Source organism: Cavia porcellus, unplaced genomic scaffold, assembly GCF_034190915.1.
Source record: "Cavia porcellus strain 051 isolate PalLab524CR breed Dunkin Hartley unplaced genomic scaffold, mCavPor4.1 scaffold_23, whole genome shotgun sequence".
Taxonomy (NCBI): domain Eukaryota; kingdom Metazoa; phylum Chordata; class Mammalia; order Rodentia; family Caviidae; genus Cavia; species Cavia porcellus.
This window is the reverse complement of record NW_026947506.1, coordinates 6,195,544-6,215,491: the sequence shown is the minus strand read 5'-3', so window position 1 is coordinate 6,215,491 and position 19,948 is coordinate 6,195,544. Positions and strand designations below refer to the sequence as shown.

At 53.4% G+C, this 19,948-nt stretch overlaps 1 protein-coding gene and 1 long non-coding RNA gene across 8 annotated transcripts in view; one reads left to right on the top strand and one right to left on the bottom strand.

Moving 5' to 3' along the window:
* The first annotated feature begins 2,635 nt into the window (after window positions 1–2,635).
* LOC134472418 (uncharacterized) lies at window positions 2,636–4,814 on the top strand. The gene is made up of 2 exons (XR_010042221.1): window positions 2,636–2,683; window positions 2,976–4,814. It is a non-coding gene; the product is annotated as an uncharacterized LOC134472418 (long non-coding RNA).
* Ldb3 (LIM domain binding 3) overlaps window positions 4,557–19,948 on the bottom strand; it is a 53,225-nt gene continuing 37,833 nt past the window's right edge. For all 7 annotated transcript variants that reach the window (XM_063233731.1, XM_063233733.1, XM_063233735.1 and 4 more), the window contains 4 exons: window positions 19,700–19,880; window positions 19,367–19,487; window positions 14,750–14,865; window positions 4,557–7,286 (listed from right to left, as the gene is read on the bottom strand). In XM_063233731.1, coding sequence (XP_063089801.1) covers window positions 7,197–7,286; window positions 14,750–14,865; window positions 19,367–19,487; window positions 19,700–19,880 — 508 coding nt within the window. In that variant the 3' untranslated portion in view covers window positions 4,557–7,196. The remainder of the gene's footprint in view (window positions 7,287–14,749; window positions 14,866–19,366; window positions 19,488–19,699; window positions 19,881–19,948) is intronic.

The following is a 19,948-nucleotide window of genomic DNA, read 5'->3' as shown; positions in this document are numbered from 1 at the left end:
TGAAGTCTGGAAGTAAGTTCCCTGAGAGCGGAGGTTTTTATCTGTTGAGAGTCCTGTCTCGTCCCCCCTGCCCAGAGCAGGACCTGGCACCTCCTAGGTGCTCAGTAATTATGAGGTGACACAGTGAACAACAAAAAAAGGAAAGGAATGAGCTGGGCATGGTAGCACACATCTGTAACCCCAGCAACGGGGAGGCTGAAGCAGGAGGTTTCGGTGAGTTTGTGGTCAGACCTTTCAGGAAAAGTGGGGGGAGGGAATGAGCAAATGAACCAACAATTTTTTATTTCACAACTCTCAGATGAGGAGGGCAGAAATTTTGAAACAAATTAATGATGCCAAATTCTGATAGGTGTGGCTCAAGTTTCTGGGCTGTTTGGTTTTTTTTTTTTGTTTTGTTTTTGGTTTTCTTCATTGGAGACAGGATCTCACTACGTAGTCCAGGCTGGCCTCAAACTTGTGTGGATCCTCCTGCCTCAGCCTCCCGAATGCTGGGTTTACAGGTGTGCACGCCCAGCTGTTTCCTTCACACCCAGGCTTTGGGAGGCTTCCAGGATCACCAGGTGGTGTGAGTTAGCCCCACCTGGATGGATGGCAACCGGCGGTGTCAAAGTCCACCTTTATCCTGCAGCACCTGCCTGCCGGGCCCAGTGAGGAAGCCGCTTGGCCTGTGGGCGAGTCCTCTCATCTAGGAAAGACCTCGATGGTCACTTAGATTCCTGCCATTCAGTTTTCAATTCTATCATTCCGGGAGCCTTCTTTTTCTCCAACCTTTATTTTTTAAAAATTACTATCTCAGGGCTGGGGATTTAGCTCAGCGGCATAAGTGCCTGCCTTGTAAGCACGCAGTCGTGAGTTCAATCCCTGGTACCGACAAAAGAAAAAAGAAAAAAATGTTAAAAAATTACTATCTCTGTAAAAAGTGACAAAATAATGAGGTTTACTTTCTGTTTAGGTGAGATCTGATTCAGGGCCACCGCGCCTTCCTGCACCTTCCCCGCAGGCCGCGCTGCGTCTCTAGGTGCAGGGCGAACTTTCTATCCTCTCTTCTCCTCTCCTCTCCTCTCCTCTTGTCCTGAGCTCGCTCTGCAGGTCAGCTTCTCCCCCACGTTCACTTTTACGTTCTGGAATAAGCTTTGTCACTGCTTTTTGCTCATTTCCTCCACTTCTTTGTTCCGGAGAAGAACTTGGAACCTAAACCCAGAAGGAGAGGCGAGCAGCCCAGAGCTGCTTTTCAGAAGCAACTGCTGGACCAGGCACAGCTTCAGCCTTGTTGGAAGCCTGCTCAGCATGAGATCCCCGAGGGTGGGAAGGCGGGATCAAAGCCCCGGAGGACGGAGGACGGAGGACGGAGGACGGAGGATGGAGGACGGAGGACGGAGGACGGGGCCTGGGGAGCTCTCTCTTCTTGCTGCACACTCCGCTGGTGGAGGAGAGTGACTTGGGACCACATTTTCCAGCGGGACAGCTACCAGCAGGAGCGGGGCAGCCTGGCCAGAGCACAGGCTACCTGGGTCATGCAGGAAGTTTTACTTGTGTTCCTGCCTCCTGGCCCAGCTCACTAAAGCAAGAGGGGGGAGGGGGAGAGCAGAGGAGAGGAGGGGAGGGGTGGGGAAGGGGAGAGGAGGGAAGGGGAGGATGCAACAAGTCCATAACCTCATGGAACTGTAGGGAGGGAGACTTTCAGCGTGGGAGTCTGCAAGCAGATTTCAGAGTTTATATGAAAAAAAAGTGCGCAGTCACCTGTGTATTCCCTCAACCTGTCTTCCAGGCATGACACATCATAATGTCTGTCTTTAAATCGGAGATTGATCTCCTTAACAGCTCGACCCCAGCTCTCCCCATGAGTCAGCGCCACTCCGGGACCTGGAGAGAGAGAACAGGGCCGCACCAGGAAGCAAGCCTGGTCTGGGAACCAGCACCATGCTCGGCCACCACTGGACTGAGGCAGCCAGCCGCCAGCCCCGAGGAGTACCAGTCTCTCCCCGCCATCCTGCACTGTGAGTGACAGGCTGATGCAGGGAAACACAGGCTGTGCCGATAGCCAGGGAGGTGAACTGCAGCTGGATGCCTGTGGGGTTTGGTGTTTCACTAACATCGCAGGTCTAGGGCCAGTGTCTGGTCACGGGTTCAGAGGACAGATGTACACAGCGTGGCATCTAGCGGGGATCTCCTGAGGGTTGCAGCCATTGCTGTACCCCACGGTCTTGTTTTGGAAGTCTGTATGGTCTCTAATTTTTTGTTGGGTTGGGTTTTATTCTCTTTGTTTTGATTATGTTAAATCTGATGTCAGGAAAGCTGTTTCAAGGATGGCCAAGATATATTATGGTGGCCATTTTGGATTTACTAGTGGCTTGTTCTGAAGCCCTTTATTACATTCATTGTCTTGTTTCTATTCTATTCTGTTCTGTTTGATTTTTACTGTGTCTGAAGTTGTCTGCAGCTATTTTGAAGCCACCAAAAGACACTACGGTAACTGATTTTGTAATGTTTTTAATTCCTGTATCACTTACACTGGTTTCTGTTTTAGCCTCTTTAAAATAAAAAAATTGATCTTCAAAAATCACCCAAAGTCTGTTTTCAGCCCACTGTACTGGTCCTACTAAAAAAAAAAAATTTTTTTGTCTTTTCGAGACAGGGTCTCCTATGGAGTTCAGACTGGACTTGTGCTCACTTTGTAGCCCAGGTTGGTCTCAAGCTTGCAACAATCCTGCCTCAGCCTCCCGAGTACTTAAAAACTCAGTATTTAAGATCCTCTTTGTTTAATTACTTCCAAAAAAAAAAAAAATCAGCAACAACAACAACAAACCCTTGAACACCTCACCTATGTTAAACTGACTCTTGTTAAACAGGGAGAATCTTATTTACTTTAGAGGAAAACCCAAATGTGCCTGGGACGCTAACTGATACTTTTAGCAAAATCCCCTGCATTGCCCGTCATAATCCATAAATTACTTTATTTTTCTTATCCGTACCAGGGATCGAACTCATGACGACGCGCTTGCAAGGAATGTGCTTATGCTGCTGAGCTAAATCCCCAGCCCCAAGTTACTTTACTTATAAGAAGCTAATCAGTATGAGCAGAGGATCCTCCCCGGGAAACCTCACCCCTCATGGGAACGGCTCAGGCCCGCTCGGCCTCTCCCAGAGCAGGGGTGGTGTGCAGAGCAGCTTGGCCCGGCCTGAGCTGCAGAGCCCAGGAAGCCGCTCTGACCAGCTCCAGAGGCAGCCGGACGACACCGACACCGGGAGAGGAGCAGCTGGGCCTTTGGATGACGACAGGGACAGGGACGGAAATTCTGGAAATGCCAGCGACTGGAAAGCTCAGCACGGCAGATCAATACTGTTGATACTCGATCCCAGCAGGATTTGTTATGCTTAGCAAATAATTGCTTTACATGTCTTCTGCATTCAAAGGCTTCCACCAGCAGGGGGGAAAAAAGAAAACCTCGTTTCCATGTTCTTGAGATGAAAACACTTCATATTTTTTTTAAAAAGCCTGATTTAGGTTCCAAACTACGATGCTCTCTTTCCTTTTCCTTTTTTTTTGAAGTGGTGCTGGGGAGGGAACCCTGGACCCTGGAGTAGCCAGTGAAGCCTGACCACTGAGCTGAATTCCGTCTGTCCTCTTACTTCTAAGAAATACCTGGAAATGAGTACCTTGAAAAAGAACGGATTGGTTTTGTTAAGCGTAGCACTGCAGAGAAGTCCTTGTTAGTTTTTATTGTTATTATTTTTTTCTTTTTTCCGGTACCAGGGATCGAACTCATGACCGCCTGCTTGCAAGGCAGGTGCTTATGCCGCTGAGCTAAATTCTCAGCCCCTTATTGTTATTTTTGAGACACAGTCCCACAAAGTCTCTAAATTGCCCTGGCTGGGCTTCTAGAACATGTGATCCTCTTGCCTCAGCCTCCCAGAGTAGTAGAATTATAAGCATACATCACAAACTTGGCTTGTTACCTTTTAAAACAAACAAACAACAACAGCAAAAAAAAAAAAAACAGAGAAACTGAGTGTGGTGACCCAGCCTGTAATCCCAGCACTCTGGGAAGGTGAGGCAGGAGGATCACAAATTTGAACCCAACCTGGGCAACTTAGTGATTTAGGAAAACAGTTTCGAATTAAAAACATAAATTAAAAAGGGCTGGGGCTATGGTTCAGTGGAAAGGCCCTGGGTTCAATCTGCAGTACCACTCCAAGAAAAAGAAAGAAAGAAAGAAAGAGCCACAAGAGGGTTTACTCTGAGTTTATTTAGAAACAAACAAAATGAAAGGAGTACAGTACACTTTCTACATATGAAGCTAATTTAGAACAAAATAAAAATAAATGAATCTGAAATATTTGGCCACCAAGGAGTTAAATAAACCTTCCCAAAGCACACGCCACGTCCTGGCCTTCACTGCTCTGCACACCCGGAAACTCCTTCCGTGGGCGAGCGTTGGTGACATTCTCACATCTTTGTGGAATCTCTGCCGATGGACTGCAGAGCAGCTTTTGCTTGTGGCCACAGAGAAGGACGCTACCCCCCGTCAATGAAAACATCTCACACAGGAAGCGAGTATGTCCACATCCTTTCTGAGATTTATTTTACTAAAAAGTAGAATTCACACGGGCCAAAGGAGGGAAACATGCAAACCAGCTCTGTGCAGACCTCGAACACGCTACATTCCACTTCTGAAATCTCAGCCCCCCAAAAATGCCAAGGCAGGCACGCGGGGGGCGGAAAGGGATCACCCTAAGAAAAGCTGGCTTCCGAACACGGACACCGCAGACAGCAGTCGCTCAGCGGCAATCGGTCTCGCTCGTCCACGTTCCTGCCAGCAAGGAGACACAGACCCCAAGTGTGCCCCCGCCGTGAACCACTAAAGCCGGGGTCGCAGGACCCCACCCGGCCTTGATCCCGACACTGCACCGGGCACACAGGAACCAGGGGTCCGCCTTGAAATCCGCTCTGTTTTCTGCTCCTTTGCAACTGATTTTATTGCTGTTTTTGTCTTTCTTAGGCCGGGGTGAGGCTCCAACCTAGGCCATGCACACGCTAGCAAAGCGCTCTACTGCTGGGCTGAACCCCAAGCCCCTAAAATGTTTGTTGGGCGTAAATGAGAGTCTCTCTGTGTCTACTCAAGCTCTGGGAGGTGAAAAAACTCGTTCAGCAGAGGATTACAGTGAAACTTTCCTTTTTGTGAAACAAAGGTCTCATATGTTTTCCAGGCTGTCCTCAAACTCACAGTGATCTTCCTGCCTCAGCCTCCGGAGAGCTGGGATGACAGGCCTGGGCCACTCTGCCTGGCTACTAGTGAAGCTTTCCTTTAAACTATTTCCTTTTTCTCCTTAGGGTCATAAATACACTATTTAATATCACACGTGTGTGCAAACACATTAAAACCTTCAAAAAGAGATTCTGGAAACTTAACTTGAGGGCCCTGCTTTTTCCCTCGAGACCAGGCCCTGATCCCGCACAGATCGTTTTTGGAAAACGCCCGTGGGGAGCCTTTCTGTGACGGCAGCAGGCTCCTCAGGCCTGTGTGTTTCCAAAAACAACAGAAACCGGGCTGCTGGCTGGGGACGGTGGCCAGCTGGCTCCTCGTCCCTCGGAGAGCGGGGAGGCACTAGGTAGGGTGGCCTGGGAGCCCTCAGCAGGAAGCAATCGGATGCATTCCTAGAAATCGTTCCCAGGGTGCAGGGAGGAATCCAAAGCAGGATCAGGGAGCTGGAGGGGCGCCGGGACCCTCTTGGTGAGCAGCTCTCTACGGCTGCCTGCTGTGGGGCTGCTTTCCTCCCCTTGGTCATCTGCAGTCCCTGTGTCTCGGGGGTGAGAAGCAAATGCTGGAGCGTGGAGTCGTGGAGTCGCAGCCCCAGCCCTAACCCCATTTCTTCTTTCTTTCTTTCTTTCCAGACAGGATCTCACCGTGTAGTTCCGGCTGGCCTTGAACTCACTACGCAGCCCAGCCTAGCCTTGAACTTACGGCACTCCTCCTGCCTCAGCCTCCCCAGTCTGGGGATGACAGATGTGCATCACCACACCTAGCCCGCAATGACATTTTCATAGCAGTGCTTCCCATAAAGGAAAGTGGCTGTGTTGTCCCCAGCCTTGGAAACAAGGCTTCTCTCTTGTTCCTGAACAGCCCTACTGTGCTTCCCTAACCCAACTGTCACCTACGTGGTGAGCAGGCCACAGGCTCAGGTCTATTTCAGCACCTAGGGAAGAGCTGCTGGGGCAAGTCAGCTTGTACGTCTCCAACCATCTTGGCCCAAACAGCCAAAGCATCCCCACTCTTCCCCCCAGCAGGGAACACGGGTGTGCAAGGCGGGTGAACAGCACCCGAAGGGCTCTGGCAAGGACAGGCGGGCGTGGAGGAGAGGTCCCAGCAGCCGCTGCGGGCTGGCAGGGGTGAGGGCTGGGAGAGTTGGCCTGCTCTGCCCTCCTGTGCCAGGCTCTGTCCCTCTTCTCTTGCAGGGGGAGGGGAGAGGCGGATGCAAAAGTGATCAGAGGGCTTGGGGGTGACACATGCGGGACTCATGCTCTGAAAGCAAAACAAAGGCCAGATGTCACCCAGTCACAGAGGGGCAAAGCAGCCTTCCGGGAACCCCGGGAGTTTCCAAGTGAGAGAGGGGTGCAGCGGGGCCTTGGCAGGGAGCAGCTTGGGGACAGACGCCTGGCCCCTGGACAGCTGAGGCTGTTCCTGCAGTCCTGGAGCAGAGGTGGCTGCAGGACTCTGGGAGCGTAATACCGCTTCCTTTTTTGGTGAGGAAAGCCTGCTGGGGCTCAGCAGCGTGCGCTCAGCTGTGGCTCTAAAAATACCCCGCAGCAGGCTGCGCTGCTGGCACTGAATTTTGTCTGCTCCAGGAGCCCTGAGTGTTGCAAGGCGCAGCAGCGGGGCGCTGTGCCCTCCGGCTCGGTCCCTGCCCTGGGGACAAGGGCAGCACAGCCCCAGGAGGCTGCTCCACTGGGGCTCCCCACAGTCCTGCCCCCAGAGACACAAGTGCAGGTCCGGGCCTGGGAGAGCTGCGCAGGATTTAAAGCTGCATTGGGCTTCTAGTCTGAGCTGGGCAAACACGTGGCCTTTGGACAGAGGGGGGCTAAAGTGATACCCAACAGGGCCTGCTCACTCCCTGCCCCCCAAAAGAAACATCGTCTCTTCGACCCCCAGGTTTCCAACAGCAGAGCAGCCGGGCCGCGCCCGTGCCCATGCTTGGGCCTACACGTTGATGGCGTGCGCATGCTTCTTGCACAAGGGCTTGTCCTTCTTGGAGTAGAAAGGCTGTCCTTCCAGGTTCACGTGGCAGACCTGCGCGGAACAGAGCAGGTGAGACAGCAGCGGAGACTCAGGGATCCCCTGAGGAAAAGCGCGAGGGCTGGGCGTAGTCATCACAGTACTGGGGAGGCTGAGGCAGGAGGATCGCTGTGTATTCAAATCCACCTGAGCTGCAGAGTGACACCCTGTCTCAAAACTTAAAACTAAACAAAACAGCAAAAGCACTGCCACGGGCAGCCAGGAGAACACAAGATGGTTTTTCTCCCCACAGTGAATTCTTTTTTCTTTTTTTCCCAGAATTAGGACGCAACCCAGGACCTCACGCATGCTAGCCAAGCACTTTCCCACTGAACTACGTCCCCAGCCCTTCTGAGACAGGGTCTTGCTAAAATTGCCCATTCTGGCCTCAGACTTGTGATCCTCCTGCCTCAGCTTCCTGAGTAGCTGGGATTATAAATATGTATATGCTATCATGTCTGGCCCCATGATGAATTCTTTTCCTCTGTTTTTTCTTTTTCTTTTTTTTTTGGGGGGGGGGGCGGGCAGAGTTTCACTATGTGGCTTAGGCCGGCTTGGAACGCATTTTGTAGCCCAGGTTGGCCTCAAACTTGCAGGAATCCTCCTGCCTCAGCCTGTCAAGTGATGGTATGACAGGGGTATACCACCATGTCCGCCCCCATGACGAATTCTTAACAACTGAAGCCGATTACACAGGTTGAACCATCTGCTCACAAAGACTCCTGGTGAAGAACAGGGAATGAACTGAAATTGAAATTAATTGGATGGAACAGAATAGAGCCAACAGTACACAAGTAGGGTGTCTAACTCACTCTGCACCAAGTGTACCGGGAACCAATAGAGGCCACAAAGTGTCGCTTGTGAGAAGCAAACCCTGAAACAAATGCTAAGCAACAAACGCATCTGTGCACTAAGCAATCAGTGCGGCCGAGCTGACCGGAAAGGGCATCTCATGACCCTCGAGATGCGCTGGACTCCATCCACGTAGCAGAGTCCATAAAACCAAGGTCACCACAGCGACTCCCCCTGCCCCGCCTGACCCGGCACCCAAATACGAAGAAATGTCAGCAATGCCCCAAGGGTACAGGACCTACTCGTGGGTCCACTCCAGTGTGGGAGGGAATGTGGCAACTCGGAGCAAAAGCCACCGCGCAGTGCCACCCTGTGACTGGCGGAGGCACCCTGGAGAGTTTTATCTCACAGAAGCAGCACCACAGGAAAGGGGGCAGCATGCGTTCAGCAGGCGCTGAACACCACCGACGTCTCTCCCGGTGCAGGGGGGATGAGATACTGCTCGGGATCCCGAGACCTGAACTCGCAGGGACTGCATCACTCAGCTACAATCCTCCGCCCTTTGTATTTTGTAAAATTTAGCAGCAGCATCTTGCTAAATTGTCCAGGCTGTCCTTGAACGTGTGATCCTCCTGCCTCAGCCTCCTGAGCAGCTGTGATGACAGGGGTGTGCACTACCATGCCTGGATTTAAATAAATTTTTAGGGAGCATCTCTTTAGTGGGAAGCCCCTGTGAAAAAAAGATAAATCAAATATAGAAGCACACATAGAGAGAGGCAAATAACAAAGTAAAAAGTATGCATGCCCGTGATGATGGTACAGTTTTCCAGTTTGAGGCTGCAGACGGTCCAGAAAAAAAGGAAGCGGATGGCTCTTTGTTGGGGCTACCATGGATCAGACAGGGGGCCTGACACTGTCTCCATGAGCCCATTTAACTTCGCCAGCCTTAGGGGATAGCTATGCCTTTCCTCCGTCTCACCATGAAAAACTGGGCTCCGAGAGCCCGAGTGTTCTGCTGAGGTCACAGACTCTTGGAGCCTAAAGCCGGGAACCTGTCCAGGGCTGTGATGATCACCTCCCACACCCCAAAGCAGAGCTGCGCTGAGGTGAAGATGTCCAAACCCACAGATCTGCAGACATGGCCCCTGGAGCTGTGTGTCAGCGCTGGCTAAGAAGTCACATCAGTCAGGAGGCACCCGGCCTTACAGAGGACCCCGAGCAGCCCCTGGGGAGTGGAGCAGGCTGCATCCAGGATACGGAGAATACAAGAGTGGGGGTCCCTGAATGCCGTGGCCACTGGAGGAGAAATCACCCTCCCAGCTGAGCTGGATCAGCGACCACAGGTCCACTCCACAAGGACACTGGGACAGCTGCTCTAGGGTCACTCCTGGAAGTCAACAGGGCTGCCCATGGGCCAGGGACACTAAGCAGAGAAAGTGTCCCAAGCCATCCCGGGCAGGTGAGCGCTGCCGAGATCACCAGGGGCAATAGCTCGACATGGTTTGTTTCCTGACGGTTCAGTTCATGTGCTGGAGGCCTACTTCTCAACATGGTATCACTGTGGGGAGGACTCTGAAAGGGATTAAGATATTTCTCTTTAAATTTCTCTTTGTTTTTAGTTTTCAGACAGGTTCTTGCTATGTAGTGCAGGCGGGCCTTGAACTCACTGTGTAGCCTACGCTGGCCTCAAACTGAAGCTATCCTCCTGCCTCAGCCTCCCAACGGCTGGGATTACATCTGTGCACCACCATGCCCTGCACTGTGAAAGCCTGAGCCTGGTCACACCCAGGGTCTCCCTGGCTTCCTGTATCAACTCCTGTGTGTACACAGGCAGTGTCACAATGGGACCCTCAGCAGAGCAGGGCCAGGGCCAGCAGCTGCCCTGGAGCCTCAAAAGCCATGTGTTAAAGAAGCTACTTTTCTTTGCAATGCTAGTCTGTCCTGGGGATTTTGTTATAAGCAGCAAAAAGCTGATTATTCCACCAGGCTCCTGCAGAGGCCTGTACCTGCCGGTGACAGGCAGGAGATGAATCCAAGGAGGAGGACACCCCAGACTGGACTGATGGCCACGGGCATCGGGGGATAGAGACACAGCTCTGGGTGAGGTGGCAGGAGCTGCCCACCCACAGCCACGGCACTGACTGCCCTGGTGGTCCCAGACCTTCGGGACATGTCATGTGTGCACTGAAGACCAAGGAAGTAGAGACAGTAGGGCTCAGAGGTGGCCCATGAGAGAGACGGGGCCAAGGGCAAGGACAAGGGGAAGGGATGGTGCTCGGGGGACCGAAGGACAGTCCACGCCGGGCCAGGCGGTGCTGGGCAGGGTGTCACTTTGCCAGCAGCCCTGGGGTGGCTTTGGAGGTGCACAGCTGGTCTTTCCTATTGCCTTCACTCTGAGGGCACCACCTGGTATCCATGTCACTGTCGAGGCCTACGAGGAAAGGACAGACCAGCAGGATCCAGAGCTCCTCCACCAAGACACAAGGACCAAAGCCAGCAGGGGCCGGGCATCGTGGCACAAACCTGTGATCCAAGCTCTCGGGAGGCTGAGGCAGGAGGACTGTCACAAGTTCCAGGCCAGCCTAGGCTACATAGTAAATTACACAGTAAGACTCTGCCTCAAAAATTAAACCAAAGCAACCCCCAACAAGCAAGTGACTTAAAATGTGGTGTGAGACAGAGGAGACATCACCTGCAGAGAATTTTAGACCAGGTGCAGCTCAGTGGTGCAGAACTTACCTAGCATGCACAAGTCTCGGGTTTGCTCCCCAGCGCTGCTAACAAACCAAACCAAACACAACGTTTTCCAATCAAAGGGGTTTTCTTCCAAGATTAAAACTGTGTTGTACTTGCAATACCTCACCGGCCCAGTGACCTGCACCGGGCTGGCTGGAGGAGCCTGAATGACCACCACAGTCTTTGGTGGTCATTGTCCAGTGGATGGGATCTGCCCAATTCTAAAATTTGTATTTCTTTTATTTTTATTTTTTTAATGAATGCATTTATTTTTGAAATAGTTTCACTATGTGGTATAGACTGGCCTTAAAGTCATGGTGATTCTCCTGAGTGCTGGCATTACAGGCATGTGCCACCATGCAGCCTTTTTATTTGTGTGTGATAGAACTGTAGAGGGGAGGAAGAGGAGGAGGAGGACTGGCGGTGGCTGAAAAGATAAGAAGTATAAAATATAAGTAACCTCTATTTTGGGAATGCGGGGAGAGACACCCCCGACCCCCTGGGGCGTGGCATCTCCACCCGGGGCCGGCGATCTCTCCGTGGAACACGTGGAGTGAGGCACATAAGTAGCCTCGGCCTGGGGTGGAACCTAAGGGGGGCATTAGGGATGCACAGGTAGCCCATTGGTCTTAGTTTGGCGCCAGAGGTAATTTCTAAGGGTGGGGGGAGATAGGAGCTCCTTGGCTTTGCCGGCTACAGTATCCGGCCTGGGCCAGCAACCCTTTCAGTGTGTGTGTGTGTGTGTGTGTGTGTGTGTGTGTGTGTACAAATCCACTGGATTATGCTACAGGCTCAGTCCTTTGCAACACCGGGGAAACCACCCACGTCCACGTCCTCCTGTCTTTCATCCCAGGTTGTTGCAGTCACCAATCTAAAAACAATTAGAATCAGGACACAGAATTTATAATATTATTTATGATGGTCACCCAGAGTTAACACAAGAAATGCAGGAAATCTGTCCACAACACTAAAGACCCAGAATATTCAGCCAAGGGCCTGGATCCCACTGCAATGTCCTGCATGAGTCCAACTGAAAACCTAGAGCCCATGACAATGCCTCCCACGAGTCCAACTGGAGGTCTAGAGCCCACGACAAGGACTCACATCAGTCTGTTTTATAGGTCTACACTGGGAAGGCCCAAAGGTCAGTGATGGAAGGTAGGAAGTCCATGCCAGCGGGGTGAAGGAGCTGTGCGGGTGGGTTGAGAGTTCTACACTGCAGCTGAGAAGTCACACTCACAACAAAGACCAGGGCTGTCCTGAAAGGCACCACAGCCATCCTCAGCGATACAGAGGTCCTAAGCTCTTCCAACAAAAAGCACAGTCGATACATGCTAGGAAGCCAGGGTGACAAGCTTCTCCTGGAGATTAAACAGCACACGTCTTCCCCTCCAGAGCCAGGAAGCGATACTGGATGTAAGGACCAGAGCTCCCCAAAGTGAACCACAGCCACTCTCACCAACAAGGTCCCGAGCTCCTCTGATGACAAAGGTCAGACTCACACTGGGGAAGCTAGTCATGACGAGCTCCTTCAGAACCAACAGCTCATACAGCAACGCTTAGAGAAACCCAGAACGCCTAGCTCCCCTTCTCCACGTCTCTATTTATGCTGGCAACTTTCCTCAGCTGGAACATCTACACTCAGCACCATGCTGGTTTAATTCAGCTGGCGTTAAGTTGACCACCAGTTTTTAACCCGTAACACAGGCCCGTCCACCGTGACTGCAGCCTGAGCACAGTGGCCACAGGCAGGGACCTTCCCTCACCTGGGCCTCGCTTCCCACTCTGGACACCCCCAGCCCTCAGCCCCTGCAGGCCAGGCCTCCAGCGTTGTCTGCCTGGGGCTCCTCCAAGTCTCACAGATCCTTCTAGCAGTCAGGTAGACAGACTTGCAAACAAAACCTCAGGCTCAGACAAGTCCAGGCTTGAAAGCGCCGGTCACAGCAGGGAGCCCAGTGCTATGCCTGGCTGGGCCCCGGCCCTGCAGGAGACTCCCCTTATCTTCCTAGTTGGAAGATTGCACCACTGTGCCTTTCTGGAGTGGGGCTCAATGGACTAACAGACCCTAAAAGGCAACTCAAGACTCTGAGAAATCAGTGTTAAGGAGTTGAGCTGAATCCCTCAGAATGTGTGTGTTGACCCTGGACATGGAGGTGTGCACCTGTAAGCCAAGCACGGTGGCACACACCTGTAATCCCAGCACTTGGGAGGCTGAGGCAGGAGGATCGTCATGAGTTGAAGGCCAGCCTGGGCTACATAGGGAGACCCTGTCTCAAAACAACCACGGTGAAAAGCAAAATTAACAAGAAGTGTGCACCGATAGGAAGGGAGATGGTTGGAGCTCACAGTTTGAGACCAGCTGGGCGATGGGGTAAGACCCATCTCAGATCCACAGCCTGAGGTCCTGAGCCCCAGCTCCCCTGCTCCCCAGATCCCCAGGTCCCCGGCTCATGGACTCGGCAGGGACTTAGTGGAAACAGAATCTTCACAGAGGGAATGAGCTATAGGTTCAGACAAGGTTATAGCCAGTCATGGGCCTCTCATCCTGCAGGATCCATATCCTTCTGAGAAGAGGGCATGCACAGGACAGATGCACAGACATGCGGACAGATGTCACAGAGTGCGAGGAGCGCTCAACCCTCAAAGGCAGCAGAGAGAGCGGCCACCTGTGGGCCTGGATCTCAGACCTCAGGCCCTAAATCACCAGATAGTGTATCTCTGTCACTCGAGCCATCGTGGTGAGTCACAGGGGACTTCAAACCAAGGCCCAGAGTGAGCCTGCTGCGTCCCCTCGTAGCGGGGGTATCAGGGTGAGGTACGGAGACGACTGCACACGGCGTGAAGCTTGGCAACCCAGCTGTCCTGCGTCATGAGTCTCTAGAAGCTTGTTCAAGTTCCTGCACAGATATTTCACACGTTCCCCGAATTTACTTTGAGGGTCTCCAAAAAATAAACTGGGTGAGACTGCATATACCCCGTAACCTCAGCACTTGGGGGGCTGAGGCAGGAGGATCACTGTGAGTTTGCGGACAGGGTCAGCCTGAGCTACATGGTGAGACCCTGTTTCAAAAAGAAACAACATATAATAGTAACAGCCAGGCATGGTGGCCCTTCCCTGCCATCCAGCACTCAGGACGCTGAGGCAGAAAGAGCTCCTGGAATCCAAGGCCAGCTCAGGCTACGTAGTGAAACCCCATCTCAAAAAAGAATTGTTTCAAAAATACATGGTCCATTAATTTTCCCCAACAAAGTTAAGTCAGGGGCAGACTACTAGGGGCCCTCTCAGGATACTAGTCCTCCTCATGTGGGAAGCTCAGTCTCGGGTCCCCACCCCACCGCAGTCCCGGACTCCACGCAGAGCGAGGTGGCCGCTGTGCATCGGGAAACCCTGGTAACAGTTAACCAAGGCTCAGGGCTCTGCAGCTGTGAACCAGGAGCAGGGCCACTCGGGAAAACGGACCGATCCCCAGGCCTGCTTGCCGAGCCGTCCAGCGAGAGAGACCTTATCTCAGCTTTTCCCGAGATTCCTCAGGAAGCTCCAATCAGGGTGGAAAGACCCTGGGCTCCCTTGATTATTTCTCTTTGCTCTATCTATTTCTCGAGACAGGATCGCACTATGAAGCCCAGGCTGGCCTGGAACTCCTGGCGATCCTCCTGCCTCAGCCTTCTGAGTGCTGGGATTATAGGTGTGTACCACCCAGCAGCTTCCTGATATCTGAGGCAGCCTCAGCTGCAGGAGGCCACCTGCCCCTGCTGTTTAAATCCGGCATCCTCTTCTGTCCCTGCAGGGGATCCCGTGCTTCCAGAAACGGATGTGACCAGCCAAGGTGGGCGCTAAGTACCCATCAGTGACACGTGACGGCCCCGGGGCGTTTGCCAGCTTCTCGAGGTGACCGCTGTGTCCCAAGGTCCCCTACCCCGTCCCCTGCCAACCCTGGCTACTCACGTACCGCGCAGATGAAGCAGGTATCGTGCCAGGTGTGCCCCAGGGCTTCGATGAACTTGTCACCTGCCTCCACGGGGAAGTCACAGCCATGACACTTGGTGCTGAACAGGTTGACGTAGTCTGGAAGAAAGGGCAGAGGAGGCAGAGTGAGGCCCAGATGCACAATCCCCAAACGGGAAAAGGCCAACGTTCAGGAGGCTGAGGCAGGAGGCTGCCAGGAGTGCGGGGCCAGGCTGCGCTGCATAGTGAGGTCAAGGCCAGCCTGGACTACGCGGTGAGACCCTGGCTCAAAACACCAAAACCAACAAGAGAAGCAAAAGCAAACCAAACCGAATAATCCCGATTTCCCAGCAGCTACATTTGTGCGGGCCCAGCAAGGGTCCTTAGCTTGTTAAGGATTCCAGAAAGTTCTTTGCTGACCGTTCTTCTACCGTAGGTGCTCATGTTGACAGCAGCTCTCCACCGACACAGACGGGGCCTGGGATCCTTCACTGGGCACCCCGCCCTCGCACAGGAGACGATGCTGCTGAGTTCTGTCCGCACCGTCTTTTCATGTGGATGGTGCTGGGGTTCAAATGTGTCCACTCTCCTGAGTCCAGTCATTATTGAAGGAGTGGGCCCTTCAGGGTAGGACTGTCTTTCTTTCTTTCTTTCTTTCTTTCTTTCTTTCTTCCTTCCTTTGGGCTTTTGAGACACAGTCTCACTATGTAGCTCAGACTGGCCTTGAACTTGCAGTGATCTTCCTGCCTCAGTCTCCTGAGTGCTGGGATTACAGACGTGTGCCATCACATCCAGCTAAGAGGGAGTTCTCATTCAAATGACTCTGACCCCTCTCACACTTTCTGCCCTCAGCAGGGACAACCCAGAAGGAAGCCTTGGACTTCTCAGTGGAGGCCCAACCACCGCCTGTTCACTGCTGATCATGGGACCTCGGGTGCCCTGACCCAGCAGCCCCAGATGTACTGAGGCGGGTGGTCTCGTTCACGAGTCTCTCATGCCAGCAACCTGCCTTTCTTTTCTCTGCTCATGGAGCCAGGTCTCACCACGGAGGAGTAAATGGCCTGGTGCACCCCCATCATAGGGCTCCCTCCAAGGGGCTCTGGGTTTGCTGGACGCCCGCACTGTTCACCCCGCCTGACTCGGTCTCCAGGTCCTTACCTACTGCCACCAGCCTTGTGTTTATCTCTTGCACAGTTTTCGGACCTTTTGTGCTCAGGAGTATTCGGTCTCCATCTTGTCTAAATTGGGAGCATCTAACTCGTCTCCGACATGAGACTGAATTTCTCCAATAGGCAAACAAATCGCATTGCCCGAGCTGCGAGGTCACACTGCTGGGTCAGGAAGTTACAGAATGTGTAGGCTTCCCGCCGGGCTGCTGCCCAGCCCATCTCCACACAAGGCCAGTCCCTGAAAGCTGCTTCTGATTTATCTCTTAGCATTCCCTGTCAGTCTCCACACACTCGGCTCTCTCACACCTCCGTGCCTCCGTATCAATGGGGTCCTGGGTTTGGAAATCCCTCCCATTATCTACCTGAATTTTGCAATCCTCAGGGTCAAGCCTTCCCACTAGGAAATCCTGATGCCACCCCCTTGAACCAAGAGAGATGAGATGGCCTTACTGAGAGCTTCTCCTAGGCTCCTCTCGTCTATCCATCCATCCTTTCATCCATCATCCACCCATCCACACTTCCACCCATCCCTCCATCCATATTTCTATCCATCATTCTTCCATCCATCCATCCATCCATCCATTCATCTATCCATATTTCCATCCATCCTTCCATCCTACTTTCATCCTTCCATCCATCCAACATCATCAATCCATCATGTATCCACCAATCACCATCCATACTGCCTTCCTTCCACTCATCCTCCCATCCATCCATCAGTTCATCTTCTATCCATCATCCATCCATCCATATTTCCATCCATCTGCCTTCATGAGTGCTCACATCCATGCCAGTGTAGCCCATAATGTTCATGTAAGGGTTTTGAGGGCAGAGAGACCGCCATACCTGCCTCTATGCTTGGGGTTTCCGGTGGGAACCAACATGGCACACACATTCAATGTGCATCTCATGTATAAATGATGAACAAAATACAAGGACATGGCTGGGCCAATCTTCCTAAGTACTGAGTTGTTCTCATGTCAAGCTTGCACAGATTTAGCCCTTACAGTGGCTTCACGCTATCTGAGGACATCTGTTCCTGCCTCTGATTGATTTTTCTATTTTAAGCTTGATTTTGTAGTGACCAGGAAAGCTGCCGCTGCTCCACAGTTAGCAGCACAAGTCTGCCCCCTGGGAGAGCTGGGATCCGTCTGCATTTGGCTCTGGAAGGTGCAGGCTTTGGGTCCTGGACTGAGTCTGCGTGTGCCCGAGCCCCGGCCAGGGCACCGCCAGGGCACCGCCCAGCTCCGAGGTTATTTATTTCTTCACCGGTTCCTCCTTCTGCTGCTCCTAGCTTCCTTCAGGAACTTGGTGCCCTTGTACTTAATGGGTTTTATTGCTACTGTAGGATTTCCTGCCACCGAATCGCAGGTGCTCCCTGTTGAAAAAGGTTAGTGCTTCTCAAAGACCACAGTTACATGGAGGGTTTGTTAGAACATGGGCCACCAAGCTGTACCCCGAGTTTCTGATTCACAGAGCTGGGCTGGAGCCCAAAAGGCTGCTTTTCTAGCATCTTCTCAGGTCATGCTGCTGCTGCCGCCGCCGCCAGCCCTGGGGCAGCATCGAGACACCCGGCTCTGATTTTTAGCCCTGACCGAGCATCAGAACCACAGGGCTACAGCAGCGCCCCTGCGACTCAGCACCTGTGGTCCGGGATTGATCTTCGATCGGTTTTAAAGCTCTCTGGGGACCCTGAGGCCTGCCAGGCACAGCAACAGCTCGGAAACTGCAGGGCTGACCTTCCCATCTGGTGCACGTGTGTCTTAGGGAAAAGTGGCCACGGAGTCCTGCTGCCATCTGACTCCAGCATTTGGGCTCGAAGTGCAGATTTGACAGGGTCCTCATCTGTGTCTTCCTCCAGCCTTGGCTACAAAATGAGTTCAAAAGCCGGGTGTAGAGGCTTGTGTCTGTAATCTCAGCACTCGGGAGGCTGAGGCAGGAGGATTGTTTCGAGTTTGAGACCAGCCTGAGCTACAAAGTGAGTTCAAAGCCAGCCTGAACTGCATGGTGACACCTTGTAAATAAATAAATATAAGGGCACCACAGCAAGCTGTCAGTCCTTACCGTTCAGGATGGCTGCTGTCTAAAACCCAGAAGGTGACATGTGTCTTTGTGGAGTATGTGGAATGCTTACCCCCTGCTGGGATTGTCCCAGGGGCAGCCACCATGGAAAGCCCAGTGGCGGCTCCTCAAAAATCAGCAATGCAGTCTCCACAGAACCCAGGAACCCCACTTGCAAGAAGAGCCCCACAATAACCAAGAGACCATTCACAAGAGGCCGGGGTAGAACCAGGCATCCGTGCGTACAGATGAGTGCAGGAACCAGGCGGAGCAGGTTCCTATTAGCAAGTGTGACCCGGCCTTCAACGGGACAGAAACTCTGGCCGCCACGCCAGGCCTGGATGAGTCTTCAGGACGTGAGGCCAGGGAAATACGCCGGCCATAGACAGACAGACGCTGTGCGTTTGCGTGAGGCCCTAGCGTGGCCTCACTCACAGAAACAGAGCGTGCAGTGGGGTTGCCAGGAGGTGAAGAGGGAGAGAAAGGGAAAGGTTACGTGACAAACGGCCTCGGACGCTGCTGGAGAGTGTTTTCACAGCAGTGACGGTGACCATATACTTAACACTACTGAGCTGCACACTTAAAAGGGCTGAAATGGTAAACGTTACATTGTGCGTCTGTGTGTGGGTTTTTGTGTGTGTGTGTTTTGAGACAAGGTCTCTCTATAGTGCAGGCTGGCCTTGAACTTGCCGTGACCCTCCTGCCTCAGCCTCCTGAGTGCTGGGATTACAGGCGTGTGCTGCCAGGCCCAATGGGGCTGTTACTTGAACCTCTGTCTAAGCTTCCGGTGGGCCCTGCCTCAGCTCCCTGGGGATGTGGGCAGGCCGTGGGTGGGTGTGAACAGCCTGCAGACAGGGACCCTGGCTGTCCTAAGAATTGTGGGTCTCCACACCTTCAGGGACTCACTGGGCAGCCCCAGCATCATATGCAGGGAAGCTGAGCTTGTGGCCAGCAAGGGAGACAGCTCGGTCCCTTCCTTGTGTCACAGCAGTGCCACTCTGCCATAAACCGAAGCCAGAAGCCAGAGCCGGCTGCTGCTGGGCTGCGGGGAGCTTACCCAGCATGCCTGAGCCTCGGGTTTGATCCTCAGCACCCAGGTAAAATAAAGCACAAAAATCCCTTCTTAGCTTGCACGGTGGTGTGCACCTGTAACCCTAGCAGTCTGGGAGACTGAGGCAGGAGGATCGAAACTTAAGAGTCCAGCCTGGGCCACTCAGCGACTTAGAAAGAGACCCTACGTCAAAACTAAGAAGGGCTGGGGACGTAGCTCAGAGACAGAAGCGCCCGGGTTCCCTGCCCAGCACTGCCAGAGTCAAAAAGAAAACAGCAGGAACAGTAGTGGGGAGCGGAGGGCTGAGCGCCCGGCCCACGGGTGGGCGCCTCCTGCCTACCTTTCTCGCAGTAGGGCTCGCCGTCCTCCATGTGGAACAGGCTGTTCCCGAAAGGCTTCTTGCAGGCCGCACACACGAAGCAGGTGGTGTGCCAGGTCTGTCTCAGGGCGTGCATCACTTCCTGGGGACCCAGGGCGAGCTCAGGCCACAGTGGTGCCCGTGCAGAGGGCACCCCAGGCGGGGCAGGAGGGCAGGAAGCAGGCGGCCCTCTCTGCTTAGGAACGGTCGCTTCCTCCCCCAGCAGCCACGCAGCAGCCTCCCGGCTCCTGGGGGACCCACAGCCCGGGCAGGGGTGGCGGGGAAGGACAGGGGGCCAGGGGCACCGCCGCTCACCCCCATGATCTTGGCGTGGCACTTGGCACACATCGGGGCGAAGAATTGCTCGTAGCACCGCTCGCAGTACACGTTGTTCTGCTCCTCCACGAAGCACACGTCCGCCAGCGAGGTCTTGCAGTAGGCACAGTTGAACTCCTCCGGGTGCCAGGAGCGGCCCATGGCCACCAGGAAAGGGCCCCTGGGTGGGCGGGAATGGCGGGGGCTCAGGAGACCCCCAGCTCCTGGAACCCCGGCAACACGCTTCCT